Here is a 20,695-nt window from a genome sequence, read left to right on the forward strand (position 1 = left end):
TTTACATCTTATCTAAATACAGTTTTGTTACAAGTACACTTTTTTGTTCAAAATTTTTCAAAAGGGTAAATAAAAAAAAACATATACATAGTTTCCTTTAGACTAGTTGCTAACTTAAATAATGAAAATAAATAAGGTACATAATAGGCTGTAGATGTATATTAAATTAAAATTAAAAGTATTTTACTTAGAAATGATGTGGCACTCTTCCCTTTATACATTCTGCAACACAAACCAACGTTTGAAGCAATATAGTCTGGCAAACATAGGATTAAAATGCAGACCTGAAATTTACTCCAATTATAAGTTTTGTTTGTCTGGATTTTCTGGAAAACCACTAAATATACTCGTCTGCGATATGTTTTAGTAAATTCAACAACAAAAAAATAAATGAAAATCATGCTTTACTTCAACCTTGTACATTTTTGGAATGGCTTCATACACTGCTGGCCATTAAAATGGCCACACCACCGAGATGACGTGCTAGAGACGCGAAAATTAATCGACAGGAAGAAGATGCTGTGATATGCAAATGATTAGCTTTTCAGAGAATTCACACAAGGTTGGCGCCGCTGTCGACACCTACAACGTGCTGACACTAGGAAAGTTACCAACCGATTTCTCATACACAAACAGCAGTTGACCGGCGTTGCCTGGTGAAACGTTGTTGTGATGCCTCGTGTAAGGAGGAGAAATGCGTACCATCACTTTTCCGACTTTGATAATGGTCGGATTGTAGCCCATAGCGATTGCATTTTAGCGTATCGCGACATTGCTGCTCGCGTTGGTCAACATCCAATGACTGTTAGCAGGAAATGGAATCGGTGCGTTCGGGAGGGTAATACGGAACGCCGTGCTGGATCCCAACGGGCTCGTATCACTACCAGTCGAGATGACGGCTTTAACGGATCGTACAGCCACGTCTCGATCGCTGAATCAACTGATGGGGACGTTTGCAAGACAACAACCATCTGCACGAACAGTTCGACGACGTTTGCAGCAGCATGGCCTGTCACCTCGGAGACCATGGCTACGGTTACCTTTGACGTTGCATCGCAGACAGGAACGCCTGCGATGGTGTACTCGACGACGAACCTGGGTGCGCGAATGGCAAAATGCCATTTTTTCGGGTTGATGCAGGTTCTGTTTACAGCATCACGATGGTCGCATCCGTGTTCGGCGACATCGCGGTGAACGCAAATTGGAAGCGTGTATTCGTCATCGCCATTCTGGCGTATCACCCGGCGTGATGGTATGGGGTGCCATTGGTTACACGTCTCGGTCACCTCTTCTTCGCATTGACGGCACTTTGAACAGTGGACGTTACATTTGAGATGTGTTACGACCCGTGGCTCTACCCTTCATTCGATTCCTGCGAAACCCTACATTTCAGTAGGATAATGTACGACCGCATGTTACAGGTCCTGTACGGGCCTTTCTGGATACAGAAAATGTTCGACTGCTGCCCTGGCCAGCGTATTATCCAGATCTCTCACCATCACTACTCTCGATGAACTGTGGTATCGTGTTGAAGCTGCATGGGCAGCTGTACCTGTACACGCCATCCGAGCTGTGTTTGACTCAATGCCCAGACGTATCGAAGCCGTTATTACGGCCAGAGGTGGTTGTTCTGGGTAGTGATTTCTCAGGATGTATAGATCCAAATTGCGTGAAAATATAATCACATGTCAGTTCTACTATTTGTCCAATAAATACCCGTTTATCGTCTGCATTTCTTCTTGGTGTAACAATTTTAATGGCCAATAGTGTACTTCTGTCGCAGGCTGCTGGCCGGTGTGGCCGAGCGGTTCTAGGTGCTTCATCAGCCTGGAGCCACGCGACTGCTACGGTCGCAGATTCGAATCCTTCCTCGGGCATGGATGTGTGTGATGTCCTTAAGTTACTTACGTTTAAATAGTTTTAAGTTCTAGGGAGACTGATGACCTTAGATGTTAAGTCCCATAGTGCTCAGAGCAATTTGAACCTTTTTTTTTTTTTTTTTTTTTTTTTTTTTTTGTCGCCGTTTGCACGGATGCATTTCATGTCAAGAAGCTGTGGTTGGGTGGGCATACGAGTGTAAATTTAGCGATCCAAAACGCGTTTTCTCCGCGGTTCAGTCACTGCTCATTTAAAATCAGCTGTGGACATAGAGCTTTCGACATCGGCCTCCGTTACATGAACAGCATTTCAGCGCTTGTCAACTGACCCGGCGTACTTGCGTGTCGCCTTGAATCGAGCGGTAGGCAATGTGACTAACGATGTAGATCCAAGTGACAGACGTGAGCTATCAAGTAATTTCAAACGGACTGTCGCGGTTTGGTCACACAACGCGACACACCTAGCTCCTTGTGACTGATTGTGGAACATTACACGGAAAGACAGTCAGAGGTTGACGGCAACCGGTATTTCTAAAACAAGCTATACATAATGCAGGAGTCTATAATTACGCAGAGATGACGGTGGGCACCTGCCAACCAGTCGAACGATTGATGACGAAGAGATACCAAAAACAATAAAAGAAAACCATTTTTTGCGACGAAGTCTTTATTTGTTTTTCAAAATGTTCGCTCTGGTCCTGGCACGTCTAAAATATGCTTCTTTACGTGGTGCAAATAGATGGCCACTGATGTTTTTTGTTTGACATGAGAGAACTAAAGAGTTGGTTGGACGATGTTTCAGGTGACAACAGGCAATGAGTCGTTTCGTTCGTGGGTTTCTCCGTCAGTGAATCAAATTTCTGAAGAGCTGCGAAGCAGGTGTCATTGCATAATGCTTCATGCGACGCTTTTGGCTGTTTTACCTGGTTTCGTCCATCACTTGTGGCAAGTAACTTGTTATGTGCCATTCAGAATTATTTGGTGTTCTACTCCCTAAAAGCCGGCCGCGGTGATCGAGCGGTTCTACGCGCTACAGTCTGGAACCGCGCGACCGCTACGGTCGCAGGTTCTAATCCTGCCTCGGGCATGGACGTGTGTGATGTCCTTAGGTTAGTTAGGTTTAATTAGTTCTAAGTTCTAGGGGAGTGATGATCTCAGATGTTAAGTCCCATAGAGCCATTTGAACCATTTTGAACCATCATAACAAAATCGCTTTGGTTCAGTACGAGACACCTGGACACTTCCCTTGTTGAGAGCGCTTCCCGGCACAAAGTAACAACGTGGACGCGATCGAACCGCGGTATTGACCGTCCAGGCACGGTTGAACTACAGATAACACGAGCCGTGTACCTCGTTCCTGGTGGAATGATTGGAACTGATCGGGTGTCGGACCCCTTCCGTATAATAGGCGCTGCTCATGCATGGTTGTTGTATTTCGTGAAATATTCACAGTGATCGCCGACTCGTACAGAAAATTTATTTTCTCTGTTATGAGACTCGTGTGTTAACTGCAGCACCTAGCATACGCTACCGAGACCAGACAGACAGCAAGTGGTCACGCTTTCTGCCTCGGCGTGCGGAGTGAGCGGTAGGTGTGTGTGTGTGTGTGTGTGTGTGTGTGTGTGTGTGTGAGAGAGAGAGAGGGAGAGAGAGAGAGAGAGAATGTGCGCGACTCTACGGCGTTGCCTTCCAGTTGACCTCCAATGTTCTCGGCGACCTTGCTTTCCGTCGAGTGGACACCAAGTTTCCGTCACAGCTGGCCCAGCTGCAGAGGTAACGGACTGGCACTGAAAAGCCTTGGTAAACGTCATCCACATGGAAATGATTTTATTTCACGACTGCCTCGTTCTCATGTCCACGTATGTCTACATTTACACTGCCAGCACGGACGGGCAAAAGTGAGCGTGAATGTGGAAACGTGTAGCTGTGTGTTGCGATATTCAAACCGCGTACCGGATGTCCTCGCACGGATTATGTGGGAATACGTAGCCTAGCCGAGCTGAGCGAACAGAATTTCGCGAAAGCACGAAATACGCTTCCGCTCCTGGTCTGCCACAGAAATATCATTACGTTCGAGTTCAGTATTTCTAATGGCAACTTTGTTGATGATTTCTATCTCTGCATCTTGACTAATTTCATACTCATCGAGGGATTGGCTTAGTCTCAGGAAATACACTACTGGCCATTAAAATTGCTACACCAACAAGAAATGCAGATGATAAACGGGTATTCATTGGAAAAATACATTATACTAGAACTAACATGTGATTACATTTTCACGCAATTTGGCCGCATAGAACCTAAGAAATCAGTACCCAGAACCACCACCTCTGGCCGTAATAACGGCTTCGATACGTCTGGACATTAAGTCAAACAGAGCTCGGATGGCATGTACTGGTACAGCTGCCCGTGCAGCTTCAACACGATACCGCAGTTCATCAAGAGTAGTGACTGGCGTATTGTGACGACCCAGTTTCTCACCCACCATTGCCCAAACGTTTTCAATTGGTGAGAGATCTGGATAATATGTTGGCCAGGGCAGCAGTCGAACATTTTCTATATCCAGAAAGGCCCTTACAGGACCTGCAACATGCAGTCGCGCATTATCCTGCTGAAATGTAGGGATTCACAGGGAGCGAATGAAGGGTAGAGCCACGAGTCGTAACACATCTGAAATGAAACGTACACTGTTCAAAGTTCCGTCAATGCGAACAAGAGGTGACCGAAACGTGTAACCGATGACACCCCATACCATCACGCCGGGTGATACGCCAGTATGGCGATGACGAATACACGCTTCCAATGTGCGTCCACCGCGATGTCGCCAAACACGGATGCGACCATCGTGATGCTGTAAACGGAACCTGGATTCATCCGAAAAAATAACGTTTTGCCATTCGTGCACCCAGGTTCGTCGTCGAGTACACCGTCGCAAGCACTCATGTCTGTGATGCAGCGTCAAGGGCAACCGCAGCCATGGTCTCCGAGCTGATGGTCAGCGCTGCTGCAAACGTCGTCGAACTGTTCGTGCAAATGATTGTTGTCATGCAAACGTCCCCATCTGTTGACTCAGGGATCGAGACGTGGCTACACGATCCGTTACAGCCGTGCGGATAAGATGCCTGTCATCTCCACTGCTAGTGATACGAGCCCGTTGGGATCCAGCACGGCGTTCCGTATTACCCTCCCGAACTCACCGATTCCATTTCCTGCTAACAGTCATTGGATCTCGACCAACGCCAGCAGCAATGTCGCGAAACGATAAACAGCAATCGCGATAGGTTACAATCCGACCTTTATCAAAGTTGGAAACGTGATGGAACCCATTTCTCCTCCTCACACGAGGCATCACAACAACGTTTCACCAGGCAACGCCGGTCAACTGCTGTTTGTGTATGAGAAGTCGGTTGGAAACTTTCCCCATGCCAGTACGTTGTATGTGTCGCCACCGGCGCCAACCTTGTGCGAATGCGCTGAAAAACTAATCACTTGCACATCACAGCATCTTCTTCCTGTCGGTCAAATGTCGCGTCTGTAGCACGTCATCTTCGTGGTGTAGCAATTTTAATGGCCAGTAGTGTATGTGTCAGTCATCGATCTTTGGATACGTAAACGATACTCTTCCAAGATGTTTTGCTAGTTACAGAAATCCACAGGGTGACAATTATTGAACTATATGGCATCAGCGCTGAAGTGTCAGAACATCGATGCTGTCGATGACCTCCTGAATGGCTATTTTCATCTCAGCAACGGTTTTGGAGTTATTGTTGCACACCGTGTCTTTAATGCAGTCCCACAAAAAGGAGTCGCATGTGTTCAGATCCGCGGAATATGGCGGGCAATAGAGGCCCATGCCAGTGGCCTCTGGGTACCCCAGACCCAGAATGCGGTCCCCAAAGTGCTCCTCCAGGACATCAGACACTCTCCTGCTTCTACGGGGTCGAGATCCGTCTTGCACGAACCACATCTCGTCACTTTGGATAATGGGGACGAAATCATCTTCCCAAACCTTGACGTACTTTCGGTAGTCACCGAGGAATATCGCACCGATTATTCCGCGACTGGACACTGCACACAACAGTCACGTATTGTCATTGAGGGTGAACGGACTTCTAGATTACGAAATGCGGATTCTCGGTCCACCAAACGCGCCAAATTTGATTACTGACGAACCATACTAATTCCCATCATGCCTTGCGGCTAACTGGTGCAGTTTGAACGCCATAATGGAGACCGTCAAGACATTATGACGATTTTATTTCATTTAGTTCAGTAATTGTCACGCTGTAGGTAGTGGTTGTGCATTTTAAGAGCATAAAATTAAAAATTAAGTCACGGATATGACAGGGACGATCATTCGACGCAAAAACATCTCGCACACATGGTCTTTAAAGTGCGTACCTTACGGACTATTGAGCACTTCCTCGTCTTCGATACTTGAAACACATCTCTTCCGCTGCAAGATCTTTGCTTTCCATATTGTTTTAAAACAACGAAATATGGTACAGTAAACGTGGTGCATATCTTACAAGCTATGAGCAGTTGTTCATGTTCGCTACTGTAAAACACATCTCTTCTACTGAACAAGAGGAAATAGCTCTTATTCTAGAGCTTATGTTTACCAGATTTTTTTGTTGTTGTTTTAATCCATACCAGCTCGTCCTAATATATGGAAAGGAAAATGCTTGCTGTCGAAAGGATTTATTTCAAAGTTTGGAAGAGTAAGACGCGCTTACAGCTCTGAAGGTACACATTTTAGATTCAATATTTACTAGACTTGTTTTTTGTTCCCAATGATCGTTCGTGTCATTCTCTGAATACTGATCATTCCTCCTCAGTCACGCTCTATAACTGGTAATGGTGAGAGATAAAATGGCGCAAGGGAATGAATCAGTTGTCTGAAAGCAGTGAACGAATATTGCACAATAACTGACGGTGACCAAAGTAGAGACGATATAAAGTTCAGGTTGTCAACAGCAAGAAATGGGTTTCTGAAGAAATTTTTGTCAAATATAAATGTAAGGTTGGCACGGGTTCCTATCTTCGATTTGTTTCTCAAGATATCTTCTACAATCCCTCCAAGTTTGGAAGTTTGCCGCAATATTTCTGGGACACCATGTACACGGCACAACTTGACTAAAAGAAGGGATAGGTTGATAGGAGGAATACATGAATTGTCAATTAGGTGACCATACAGCCAGTTACTGGTAGCTGAAAATGGCCTAGTACTAAAATTATGCAATACTACGGAAACAAACTAAAAACCAACACCACAAGGCGGCAGGGACTCATCTCAGGAACAATCTCACTGTCTGTGTTACTAAATCAATAACACCTTCCGACGGAAGAGGGCAACAGTATTTTACATGGCGAAATCAGTTATTGACAAAACAAACTTGAAATTACGTATAATTCGAGACCCAGCGTTCCTATATATGCCGTCAACGCTGAACCACATCAATTTGCTCTCAAGAGAGCAGTGTGTCACGATAAACGCTTCGGACATTAGCCTCAATACCACATAATAACGTCTATAAGCAACAGCTTTATAATTCTACAGATGAAACATACGGCCTTCAGTGCAGAAACCTGGTATTACAGTCGTAGAGATCGCATGTTTCGTTTCACGCAAGCGCACAACGTAATCAGTGTTAATGGGAAACACATATTAACTGAATCGAATATGTGGCCACTAATGAAAATTTGTTCGTAGCCGGTAGTCGAATCCTTGATATACTACTTAACAATTAACAACTAAACTATTTAAATATGTCTCCAAGAATGACTAAAGCTTTGTCACTGACGTTCCCACCTAACATTTCACTATCAGATGTTCTACCACGAATCATGTGTGAACAGAATAGCAACACTGGGAAAACGGAGTCTCACGAAAGCAGGAAGAGTTAGTATGGCACAGAAATTTTATTACATTGATTTCAGCACTTCTGAGGAGGGCTTAACTGATATTTCATTGCATTTTGGCTGAGTTCATTCTCACCGAGTCATTGATTTAATTTCAGTAAACAGAATTGAATTCATGTTAATTTAAATCTCGATCGGTGGTTACATAAATGATGAACTTCTACAACGTTTTGTTAGCTGCAGAACACTGAAAAAGTGTTTTAATTGTTATAGTAAAATTTAGATACAAACTTCATTTTTAATAGCTTCTCACTGATATTTCAATCCCCCCTCGTCTGACAATCTATCAGTTTTAAAAATAATAAATAGTTTTTATTAAATGCTTCGTTACCATAAAAAGTCATAGACAATCTGTAGAACATAGATACCTGTACCGTCTACACAAGGAAAAAAATCCATTTCTCTATTAAACCAACATCACAACGAACGAACGTAAATTTTGTACACATATAACTATAGATGCTTATAAAGTTTTCAAATACATGTAATATCACCTTATCATATCATAAAAATTCGTATAACTCTTTAGCGATGGCTGTATGACTTGCATTAAAAATGCCTTTCATCTCTTGATTGAACCTATTTGATTCGAACACGTATCAGTCTATATAGGTTCTTCACATCCATTAACAGACGACTGTTATAAAGTTTTTAAATAAATAACTTTAACCTGTAACGACCTAGGAAATCTGCTACTCTTGAGAGATGGTTGTACGGTTTACAAGAAAGTACTATCACCTCTCATTTCTTGACTGAATTTGAATTTTACTACGAATGCGTGCGAACAAAAGTAAATTTTGCAGATCTACTGTATCAGTCGAAGACATGCGGTCAATATAAGTGTCTGTTGTTACTTATAACAGGGCACTTACTTGTAATTTTCTCCTCAGATCCCACGTTCTCATATACAGTTCACAACACCGAGCTGTATATTTAACGTAAGACACAGTGAGTTCTACAGCCTTGCTGGTAAGAAAAATAGAAATCTAACAGGCGATTCGTAGCATTTTTACTGTGCTGCAAGGCGTAATAAAATATAAAAAAGAACAAAGAAACAGCTGACAGTGCACAGAAGAGAAAGCACAAGGAACGGAAGAGTACTCACTTTATAACCGTCTGCTTCATGCTGTTGGTCATCGCCGTTGGAGAATTAAAGAGATCGAAGCTCCTCTGAGCTCCGAACAATTACAGTTAAGAAATAAGTGCCCCTTTCCGCGTTTTATCACAGTTTATCAGCGTAGAATTTATTTTCGCCGCGTCCCGGAAAGTGTTTCTCGGTTTAAAAACCTGGAACGTCAATTGCAAAACGTGCGAAGCAACAATGCGTTATTCGTACAGTCGCCGTCAAAGCTCTTCGGTACGAGAGTCAGAGACGTGTCTACGGCAGCAAAGATAATAATTAACTCCCGCCGCCTGTTGCTTCCGACGGCGATTGTCGAGCACTGCGATGGAAAGGCGCCGGCCTGCAGTACTTGTAACGTCAGGCGACAGCCAATAGCGTCGCGTCGGGTCGCGCGCCGTCAAATGGGGGAGTTGGCGCGGCGGCGGAAAGGAGGGGTAGTGGAAGTGCGCGAGGGGGGCGGGGAGGGGGGGGGGGGAAGACAGTCGCCCAGCGGCGTCTTGGCCGGAAACAGTTGACGGCCCGGTTGCATTCTAAACACAAGAGGCCGCATCAGAATGCCGCGTTTGCTAGCGCCTTGATTAGGCCGACTCCGTGAGTTGGAAAACGCAGCCGCGGGCCCTTTTAAGCTTCGTCAACATAGGCGAGCGCGTGCATTAGCCAAGTTCAACGCCTCTTCAAGGACGGTTTTACATAACCCAAATAGGAATGCGCTGACGGGCCTGTAAGGAAAAAATCACAGATTAGATGAGAAACTTTTATTATCTGATACAACGAAGGATTCACCCTCGGACAGAATATACCCCGCTACTGACGTTCGTGACGTATTCAAATTGTCAGCTGCCCCTAAAACTGACCCGAAACCAGAAGCTTCACAGGCAATGAATGCTCTTACCGTGTTCTTTTCAAAATTTCAGTCTTTCCCAAGATTCGATTGGATTGTTTGCGGGAAGAGACAGCGAGGTCATCGATCTCATCGGATTAGGGAAGGACGGGGTAGGAAATCGGCCGTGGCTTTTCAAAGGAACCACGCCGCCATTTGCCTGGAGCAATTTAGGGCAATCACAGAAAACCCAAATCAGGATGGCCGGACGCGGGATTGAACCATCGTCCTCCTGAATGCGAGTCCAGTGTGCTAACCACTGCTCCACCTCGCTCGGTATCTTTCGAAAGAGAATCAGCGTTTACTTAGTCTTTCGAACAGTTTATCCCCTCCTCCTCCTCTTTTTTCTCACAACTACCATCGCCATCATCAGCACCAGCTGTGTATCATCAGCAACAATATTGCCACACTCATCATAGTCATCACCACTACTACCAACAACCACCATCTTAGTCACTATTACTACCACATCACCATCATCGGCATACCATCGATACAGTAATATTAACCACCACCACTGCCGGCCGGTGTGGCCGAGCGGTTGTAGGCGCTTCAGTCTGGAACCGCGCGACCACTACGGTTCCCAATCAAGGTTATGACTTTTGAACAGGGCCAAGTCTGGAACCGCGCGACCGTTACGGTCGCAGGTTCGAATCCTGCCTCGGGGATGGTTGTGTGTAATGTCTTAGCTTAGTTAGGTTTAAGTAGTTCTAAGTTCTAGGGGACTGATGACCTCAGATATTAAGTCCCATAGTGCTCAGAGCCATTTGAACAGGGCCAGATGATTCAGTGCCTAAGGGGCTGAATGTGTTTTTGCAGTGACTGTATTTCTTTATTGGTTCAAAATGGTTCAAATGGCTCTGAGCACTATGGGACTTAAGATCTGAGGTCATCAGTCCCCTGGATTTAGAACTACTTATACCTAGCTAACCTAAGGACATCACACACAATCATGCCTGAGGCAGTATTCGAATGTACGGCCGTAGCAGCTGCGCGATTCCGGACTGAGGCGCCTAGAAGCGCTCGGCCACAGCGGCCGGCCTCTTTATTCGTACCGGGAGTTGCGTTGCCCAATCAGTTCGTGTCACGTTTTGCTAACAATAACACAGAGTAAGCATGCCACTTGCAGTTACAACTCGCTACACGATAATTCGAGTTCAGTACCCATTCCACAGATAATTCATTCAATGTAATCGTAAAGTTATTTAATTCATTATAAAAGAAAGTTACAGTAATCAAAGTTAATTAATTACAAAAGAAAGTTACAAAATATTGCTCACAGTTGCTTGTTAAATAATACAGCCAAGGTACACAGTAGCGCAACTGTTTACATATGTTGCACATACTGTAAACAGTGCGATTTCAATTTCAATGGCTATACGGTATAACTGACAGGCATTGTTGCAAATAAGCAAATAATAGCTGTAAGTTGAACTCTATGCTCTCCTTCTTCAGGCCACAAGTGGCCCTTCGGGACCATCCGACCGCCGTGTCATCCTCAGCTTAGGATGCGGATAGGAGGGGCGTGTGGTCAGCACACCGCTCTCCCTGTCGTTACGATGGTATTCTTCGACCGGAGCCGCTACTATACTGTCGAGTAGCTCCTCAATTGACGTCGCGAGGCTGAGTGCACCCCGAAAAAAGGCAACAGCGCATGGCAGCCTGGATGATCACCCATCTAAGTTTCAGCCACGCCCGACAGCGCTCAACTTCGGTAATCTTACAAGAACAGGTGTATCCACCGTGACAAGGCCGTTGCCCGTTGAACTTTATACCCAATTTAAAATGGATTCGGACTGTTTATAACTCTTTAGAGTATGTCCGGGGTATGTAAACATTTGATACCTGTCAGTTGTAGGTCACACGCCACTTAGGCGATGATGGCTGATGAACGGTTGTTAATAACTGAACAGGTCGCCGTTCAATGTTTAGGAAGAATAGAGTGCCAAACATGCTCAGAAGTTTAGACACCTCAGTGAAAGTTCGGCCCAGCAGTTCAACCCGCGATCAAGGCAAATTGTGGAGACACCTCACATTAATGTCCACTGACAAGTGTCCGGATATTTTTGATCACATTGTGTACGTGCACAGCAACCGTCATTTCGGGATTCTACGTTATCAGTGGCGTCTCGCATTGATGCCATAGGAAATAAACTATAATGACAGGGGAAAAAAATCACAACACCAATAATCAGTTGTGCGACAAACGAAAGTTAGATGGTGTGTTTCTACATGTGATTTCTGCTCAAATTTCGCGCCAGTGGCATAACCGTGGTGCAAATAGAGCCACTATGATGGTGCGATTCAGAGTAGCTTTAAATACACGGTGTAAAACACGTGAGCTTTAGGTAGCTTTCAGAGTGTCCGTGGTGACTTTATACACTCCTGGAAATGGAAAAAAGAACACATTGACACCGGTGTGTCAGACCCACCATACTTGCTCCGGACACTGCGAGAGGGCTGTACAAGCAATGATCACACGCACGGCACAGCGGACACACCAGGAACCGCGGTGTTGGCCGTCGAATGGCGCTAGCTGCGCAGCATTTGTGCACCGCCGCCGTCAGTGTCAGCCAGTTTGCCGTGGCATACGGAGCTCCATCGCAGTCTTTAACACTGGTAGCATGCCGCGACAGCGTGGACGTGAACCGTATGTGCAGTTGACGGACTTTGAGCGAGGGCGTATAGTGGGCATGCGGGACGCCGGGTGGACGTACCGCCGAATTGCTCAACACGTGGGGCGTGAGGTCTCCACAGTACATCGATGTTGTCGCCAGTGGTCGGCGGAAGGTGCACGTGCCCGTCGACCTGGGACAGGACCGCAGCGACGCACGGATGCACGCCAAGACCGTAGGATCCTACGCAGTGCCGTAGGGGACCGCACCGCCACTTCCCAGCAAATTAGGGACACTGTTGCTCCTGGGGTATCGGCGAGGACCATTCGCAACCGTCTCCATGAAGCTGGGCTACGGTCCCGCACACCGTTAGGCCGTCTTCCGCTCACGCCCCAACATCGTGCAGCCCGCCTCCAGTGGTGTCGCGACAGGCGTGAATGGAGGGACGAATGGAGACGTGTCGTCTTCAGCGATGAGAGTCGCTTCTGCCTTGGTGCCAATGATGGTCGTATGCGTGTTTGGCGCCGTGCATGTGAGCGCCACAATCAGGACTGCATACGACCGAGGCACACAGGGCCAACACCCGGCATCACGGTGTGGAGAGCGATCTCCTACACTGGCCGTACACCTCTGGTGATCGTCGATGGGACACTGAATAGACTCCTAGACCGGCGAGGGAACTTGCTGTTCCAACAGGACAATGCACATCCGCATGTATCCCGTGCCACGCAACGTGCTCTAGAAGGTGTAAGTCAACTACCCTGGCCAGCAAGATCTCCGGATCTGTCCCCCATTGAGCATGTTTGGGACTGGATGAAGCGTCGTCTCACGCGGTCTGCACGTCCAGCACGAACGCTGGTCCAACTGAGGCGCCAGGTGGAAATAGGATGGCAAGCCGTTCCACAGGACTACATCCAGCATCTCTACGATCGTCTCCATGGGAGAATAGCAGCCTGCATTGCTGCGAAAGGTGGATATACACTGTACTAGTGCCGACATTGTGCATGCTCTGTTGCCTGTGTCTATGTGCCTGTGGTTCTGTCAGTGTGATCATGTGATTTATCTGACCCCAGGAATGTGTCAATAAAGTTTCCCCTTCCTGGGACAATGAATTCACGGTGTTTTTATTTCAATTTCCAGGAGTGTATTAGGCAAAATTGAGTTTGAACGCGGTCGTGTAGTAGGGTTACACAGGGTGTAAAAGTTGACAAACCGGAATAACTCGAAAAATAAGCTTCACACGAAAAAATATGTAGAATCCATAGTTGATAATTTTCGAGGGCGACATCTGCTGGTGCTAAAATTAGCCCGCCACCCCAGCCACCTGGGGGTGGGGCGGCGGGGGGGGGGGGGGGGGACTTCAAAATTTCAAATGGGAACACCCATTCTTTACTGCAGAATCAGATTCTACATACAAAAACTAAATACATTTTGCTCAAACATTGAACGCGTGTTATGTTCGAGTATAATGACTTTTCTGGAAACTGGAAATGTACTCTGTAGGAATCAGCATGGGTTTCGTCCACGATACTCAGAGGGCCATAGTCACGGGTTCTCACGTAGATGCAGTGTTTCTTGACTTCCGCAAGGCGTGCGATACAGCTCCCCACAGTTGTTTAATGAACAACGTAAGAGCGTACGGACTATCAGACCAATTGTGTGATTGGATTGAAGAGTTCCTCGATAACAGAACGCACCATGTCATTCTCAATGGAGAGAACTCTTCCGAAGTAATAGTGATTCCAGGTGTGCCGCAGGGGAGTGTCGTGGGACCGTTGCTATTCACAACATACATAAATGACCTTGTGGATGACATCGGAAGTTCACTGAGGCTTTTTGCGGATGATGCTTTAGTATATCGAGAGGTTGTAACAATGGAAAATTGTACTGAAATGCAGGACGATCTGCAGCGAATTGAAGCATGGTGCAGGGAATGGCAATTGAATCTCAATGTAGACAAGTGTAATGTGCTGCGAATAAATAGAAAGACAGATCCCTTATCATTTAGCTACAAAATAACAGGTCAGCAACTGGAAGCAGTTAATTCCATAAATTATCTGAGAGTACGCATTAGGAGTGATTTCAAATTGAATGATCGTATAAAGTTGATCGTCGGTAAAGCAGATGCCAGACTGAGATTCATTGGAAGAATCCTAAGGAAATGCAATCCGAAAACAAAGCAAGTATGTTACAGTACGCTAGTTCGCCCACTGCTTGAATACTGCTCAGCAGTGTCTGATTCTTACCAGACAGGGTTGATAGAAGAGATAGAGAAGATCCAACGGAGAGCAGCGCGCTTCGTCACAGGATCATTTAGTAATCGCGAAAGCGTTACGGAGATGGTAGATAAACTCCAGTGGAAGACTCTGCAGGAGAGACGCTCAGTAGCTCGGTACGGGTTTTTGTTGAAGTTTCGAGAACATACCTTCACCGAGGAGTCAGGCAATATATTGCTCCCTCCTCCGTATATCTTGCGAAGAGGCCGTGAGGATAAAATCAGAGAGATTAGAGCCCACACAGAGGCATACCGACAATTCTTGTTTCCACGAACAATACGAGACTGGAACAGAAGGGAGGACCGATAGTGGTACTCAAGGTACCCTCCGCCACACACTGTCAGGTGGCTTGCGGAGTATGTTGCGTGGAACATGGTTGTGTGTAAATAAAAAATGAGTTCACTCGTTAGTAAGCAGGATGTTTGGTTAGTGAGTTAGCAAGTCAGATGATCTGTTTGGTAATTAAAAGTTGTGTCGCCTCATGACCACGAAACAAACAAAACTTATCCGTAAGTCTGCAGGCTTTCGTGGCCGTTGTCACTGAAGTTAAAATCTTCTGGGTTATTAGGCCGCGTCATGTTTCTTGTAAAATGTTCGACGTTTCGACCCCTCTGCTGGGATCTTCCTCAGCATCTTTTGGTGCTCACTACTGCTAGAACACTGGACCCTGAGGAAGATACCAGCAGAGGGGTCGAAACGTCGAACATTTTAGAAGAAAAATGACGCGGCCTAATAACCAAGAAGATTTTAACTTCAAGACTTATACGAATCTGCGGAAAAAAATAATATATGGGTCAACATTTGTAAAACTCTAATTACTCTCTCCTAATTCCTCTCTCTCAAACTCCACCGTAAAGGGAGAGAGGGAGAGTAATAGTTTTAGGGAATCAAAATTTACGAAGTAAATAAGTATATTTTATTTATCCGTAACCATTTTCCACGCAAAAGATGAAAACATGGATTTTCTTCAAGTACAGCGCCAACTACTAAGATTCAGAACAAATGTTTAATACAAAATGTACGTAGTTCTGTAAGTAGGCTGTTTAGGTTTTCATGTTGGTAACGCCACATAGCTCTCTGTATGAAAATCACTGACTGTGCAGTCTGTGGCCGGTTGGCATTGTTGAAATATTCGCTATTGTAGTGTTGGGCAGTCGGATGCGAACAGCGCGTAGCGTTGCGCAGTTGGAGGTGAGCCGCCAGCAGTGGTGGATGTGGGGAGAGAGATGGCGGAGTTTTGAGAGAGGACGTGTGTCCATCAGAGAGAGTAAACTTGTAAGACTGGATGTCATGAACTGATATATATATATTATGACTTTTGAACACTATTAAGGTAAATACAATGTTTGTTCGCTATCAAAATCTTTCATTTGCTAACTATGCCTATCAATAGTTAGTGGCTTCAGTGGTTAGAATCTTTTATTTAGCTGGCAGTAGTGGCGCTCGCTGTATTGCAGTAGTTCGAGTAACGAACATTTTTGTGAGGTAAGTGATTCTCGAAATGTGTAGGTTATTGTTAGTCAGGGCCATTCTTTTGTAGGGATTTTTGAAAATCAGTTTGCGTTGCGCTAAAAATATTGTGTGTCAGTTTAAGCACAGTCATTTATAATTTTACTAAGGGGGTGTTTCAGTTTCTTCTGTTGGATCTGATTCTGCATTAAAAATTGGGAGTTTCCATTTGAAATTTTAAAGTCGCCTCTCGGTCAACCCCCAGGGGATGGGGTGGCAGGCTAATTTTAGCACCAGCGGATGTCCGCCCTAGAAAATAATCTTACTTTGGATTCTGCACTTTTTTTCCTGTGAACCTTATTTTTCGACTCATTCTGTTTTCTCAAAATTTACACCCTGTAGAAGCTCCATGTTCCTTCCTTGTCCGCGCGGGATTAGCCGAGCGGTCTGAGGCGCTGCAGTCATGGGCTGTGCGGAGGTTCGAGTCCTCCCTCGGGCACGGGTGTGTGTGTTTGTCCTTTGGATAATTTAGGTAAAGTAGTGCGTAAGCTTAGAGACTGATGACCCTAGCAGTGAAGTCCCATAAGATTTCACACACATTTGATCTTCTTTTTTTTCCTTCTCTGATATTCCAGAAAGACTTGGCACGAATGTAGACACTTGTTGACGTCCCCTCTCCCCTTCCTGTTGTCGCTGTCAATGTTGATGTTGTGCCGGTGCTGTTACAGCTCGGTCGGTGGAATGGATGGCTGTCCTCGTCGGATAGCGTGGAACGCCACCTGAAAATCTCTACGGAAAATTGTTCCTCGCTTAACGTATGAAAGTCCGTTTGCGAGCCCGCACAGTCTTCTCAGCCATTGCGAACTACCGATTTCAATTGTCTGTTATGGTTTTATGATGATTTGCTATGCCCGGTTAGTTAGTTACTGCCGAATTGAGTGAATTATTCATCACCGCCGTCGTTTCACACCACTGAAGCGAGGAAAAATTCCTTTGCGATTCTGTATCAGTAGTTGCTGTTACGTTGGTTGCTAGGCAGAATTCTTCACTACGGCACGACGCAAATCCAGAAATAATCTGTAATGCCATCTTGCTTTCCTGCGTCGTGATATTATTTCGGCAAAGCACTCCTTTCAATGCTCAATGTTCATCAAGTCGCTCTTTCAATTAAAACGTTCACAGTTAATTAATTTTGGTCATCAACTATCACACAGTTCAATTAATGACGGAGCCAACACGTGAGATTTCCATTACTGACGAACAATTTTTATTGTTCCTTCTTAGCAGTTAGTTTGTTATAATCACACCACACGCACACCGATGGATCAGATCGATTACGATTCTTTTCAGTTCCCTGATCGTGACAATTACAACTTTCACAATCGGCGTATTTGTATTACCTTCGTGAGGTCGTATTAATGTTTCCTACTCAAGGCTAATCAGGTACTGCAGTCTTCGATACTATATCCATTCTTCGTCGTATCTGTTCACTTTGATGAAGGTTGAGTCCAACAATAATATATCCAATAATTAGAATTCTTTAACTCGTCCTACACTATCAGAGTACCACTTCAGTTCAAGTTCTCAGATAAGAATGACTGAGTCCGCACATGTAGTACTACTTTTGAATAGAAACAATCTCGCAGCGTTCCGTTTGTAGTACTACAACAAACGGTGCTCTCTCTCGACTTGACAGCAAGCAAGCTAGCAAGCGACTAACAATTCCATGATCGAGCATTGTAGACGCATTGAATTTCCTTTTCACCGCGTTTACAACTGTCTTTCACAATAAATGTTATCCCTGACCGAAATATTACTTTGGACTTAACTTTGATCGTCCTGATTTGCAGTTATTACTGAGATGTTAGATAGCTAATTACGCAACTGGCCATTAAAATTGCTACACCACGAAGATGACGTGCTATAGACGCGAAATTTAACCGACAGGAATAAGATGCTTTGATATGCAAATGATTAGCTTTTCAGAGCATTCACACAAGGTTGGCGCCGGTGACGAAACCACAACGTGCTGACATGAGGAAAGTTTCCAACCGATTTCTCATACACAAACAGCAGTTGACCGGCGTTGCCTGGTGAAACGTTGTTGTGATGCCTCGTGTAAGGAGGTGAAAAGCGTACCATCACGTTCCCGACTTTGATAAACGTCGGATTGTAGCCTATCGCAATTGCGATTTATCGTATCGCGACACTGCTGCTCGCGTCGGTCGAGATGCAATGACCGCTACCAGAATATGGAATCGATGGGTTCAGGAGGGTAATACAGAACGTCGTGCTGGATCCCAACGGCCTCGTTTCACTAGCAGTCGAGATGACGGGCATCTTATCCGCATGGCTGTAACGGTTCTTGCAGCCACGTCTCGATCCCTGAGTCAACAGATGGGGACGTTTGCAAGACAACAACTACCTGCACGAACATTTCGACGACATTTGGAGCAGCATGATCTATCAGTTCGGATACCGTCGCTGCGGTTACCCTTCAGGCTGCATCAGAGACAGGAGCGCATGCGATGGTGTACACGACGACGAACCTGGGTGCACGAATGGCAAAACGTCATTTTTTCGGATGAATCCAGGTTCTGTTTACAGCATCACGATGGTCGCCGTTTTTGGCGACATCGAGGTGAATGCACATTGGAAGCGTGTATTCGTCATCGCCATACTGGCGTATCACCCGGCGTGATGGTATGGGGTGCCATTGGTTACACGTCTCGGTCACCTCTTGTTCGCATTGACGGCACTTTGAACAGTGGACGTTACATTTCAGATGTGTTACGACCCGTGGCTCTACCCTTCATTCGATCCCTGCGAAACGCTACATTCCAGAAAGATAATGCACGACCGCATGTTGCAGGTCCTGTACGGGCCTTTCTGGATACAGAAAATGTTCTACTGTTGCCCTGGCCAGCACATTCTCCCGATCTCTCACCAACTGAAAACGTCTGGTCAATGGTGGCCGAGCAACGAGCAACTGGTTCATCACAATACGCCAGTCACTACTCTTGATGAACTATGGTATCGTGTTAGCTGCACGGGCAGCTGTACCTGTACACGCCATCCGAGCTCTGTTTGACTCAATGCTCAGGCGTATCGAAGCCGTTATTACGGCCAGAGGTGGTTGTTCTCGGTACTGATTTCTTAGGATCTATGCAACCGAATTGCTTGAAAATGTTATCACATGTCAGTTCTAGTATAATATATTTGTCCAATGAATACCCGTTGATCATCTGATTTTCTTCTTGGTGTAGCAATTTTAATGGCCAGTAGTGTAAATTCTCCAACCTCTTCGTACAGTTCCATCAAATACAGGTCCAACTGGCGATGCAAAAATGAGTGCGACTTCAGAAAATTTAGTATTCGTAGCACTAATTGCATCACGTGACTCACGCCTGCTAATTTAGCAAAAAGGTTCAAAAAATGGTTCAAATGGCTCTGAGCACTATGGGACTTAACATTGGGGGTCATCAGTCCCCTAAAACGTAGAACTATTTAAACCTAAATAACCTAAGGACATCACACACATCCATGGCCGAGGCAGGATTAGAAACTGCGACCGTAGCAGCCGCGCGATTCCAGACTGAAGCGCCTAGAACCGCTCGGCCACTCTGGCGGAAGCAAAAAGTGCTTCTTGATATGCAGAACAGCGAATCGTGTACAAATCGCCTGCCGATCGTAATTTTTTTCTCTTTCGTCGTCAACTAAATGTTTCAGTTCTTTCTCCGTGGTTTTGTATGCAGTCTCACAGCAAATTTGCTGCACATGTCGCTTATGCGACTGTGTAATAGGAAAAGAGAATTTTAATCCTTCCCTTATGTGATTCCCACTCATTTTTGAAGGTTGGACGATAGGACGCTGTACAGTCCCTTTTTCTACAAACGACCACTGGACCTGTGAACTTCCTCTGCACTGCGAATAAACAGCTAAGGGTAAACAGCTGTGACTCCATAGTTTTGTCGGACTGAAGAAAGTCGCGTCGACCGCAAAATGGAAAAAGAGCGCAGTGCTGTCGTCTGTAATAAATATTTTACGCCACACCTATGCTTAGGAAATGTCAAAAACATTTTGAAGTTTACGGAAAAATGTTAAAAAATGCCGACACACTTGTTGTTGTTGTGGTCTTCAGTCCTGTGACTGGTTTGATGCAGCTCTCCATGCTACTCTATCCTGTGCAAGCTTCTTCATCTCCCAGTACCTACTGCAGCCTACATCCTTCTGAATCTACTAACTGTATTCATCTCTTGGTCTCCCTCTACGATTTTTACCCTCCACGCTGCCTTCCAATACTAAATTGGTGATCCCTTGATGCCTGTATTCATCTCTTGGTCTCCCTCTACGATTTTTACCCTCCACGCTGCCTTCCAATACTAAATTGGTGATCCCTTGATGCCTCAGAACATGTTCTACGAACCGATCCCTTCTTCTAGTCAAGTTGTGCCACAAACTCCTCTTCACTCCAATCCTGTTCAACACCTCCTCATTAGTTATGTGATCTACCCATCTAATCTTCAGCATTCTTCTGTAGCAACACATTTCGA

The 20,695-nt window shown here is 45.4% G+C and overlaps 1 protein-coding gene across 9 annotated transcripts in view; it reads right to left on the bottom strand.

Annotated features, from left to right (window-relative positions):
- The window catches only part of LOC126294996 (neprilysin-2-like), a 485,741-nt gene that overhangs the window by 284,658 nt on the left and 180,388 nt on the right, over positions 1 to 20,695 (bottom strand). Inside the window, exon 1 of one of the 9 annotated variants that reach the window (XM_049987248.1) lies at positions 8,905 to 9,328. The exons of 6 other annotated variants lie outside the window; for them this stretch is intronic. In XM_049987248.1, coding sequence (XP_049843205.1) covers positions 8,905 to 8,936 — 32 coding nt within the window. In that variant the 5' untranslated portion in view covers positions 8,937 to 9,328. Of the gene's footprint in view, positions 1 to 8,904; positions 9,329 to 20,695 lie in introns of those variants that run through there. 2 more of the 9 variants (XM_049987247.1, XM_049987252.1) reach the window with 2 other exon arrangements.

Source organism: Schistocerca gregaria, chromosome 11 (genome assembly GCF_023897955.1).
Source record: "Schistocerca gregaria isolate iqSchGreg1 chromosome 11, iqSchGreg1.2, whole genome shotgun sequence".
Classification (NCBI taxonomy): Eukaryota; Metazoa; Arthropoda; class Insecta; order Orthoptera; family Acrididae; genus Schistocerca; species Schistocerca gregaria.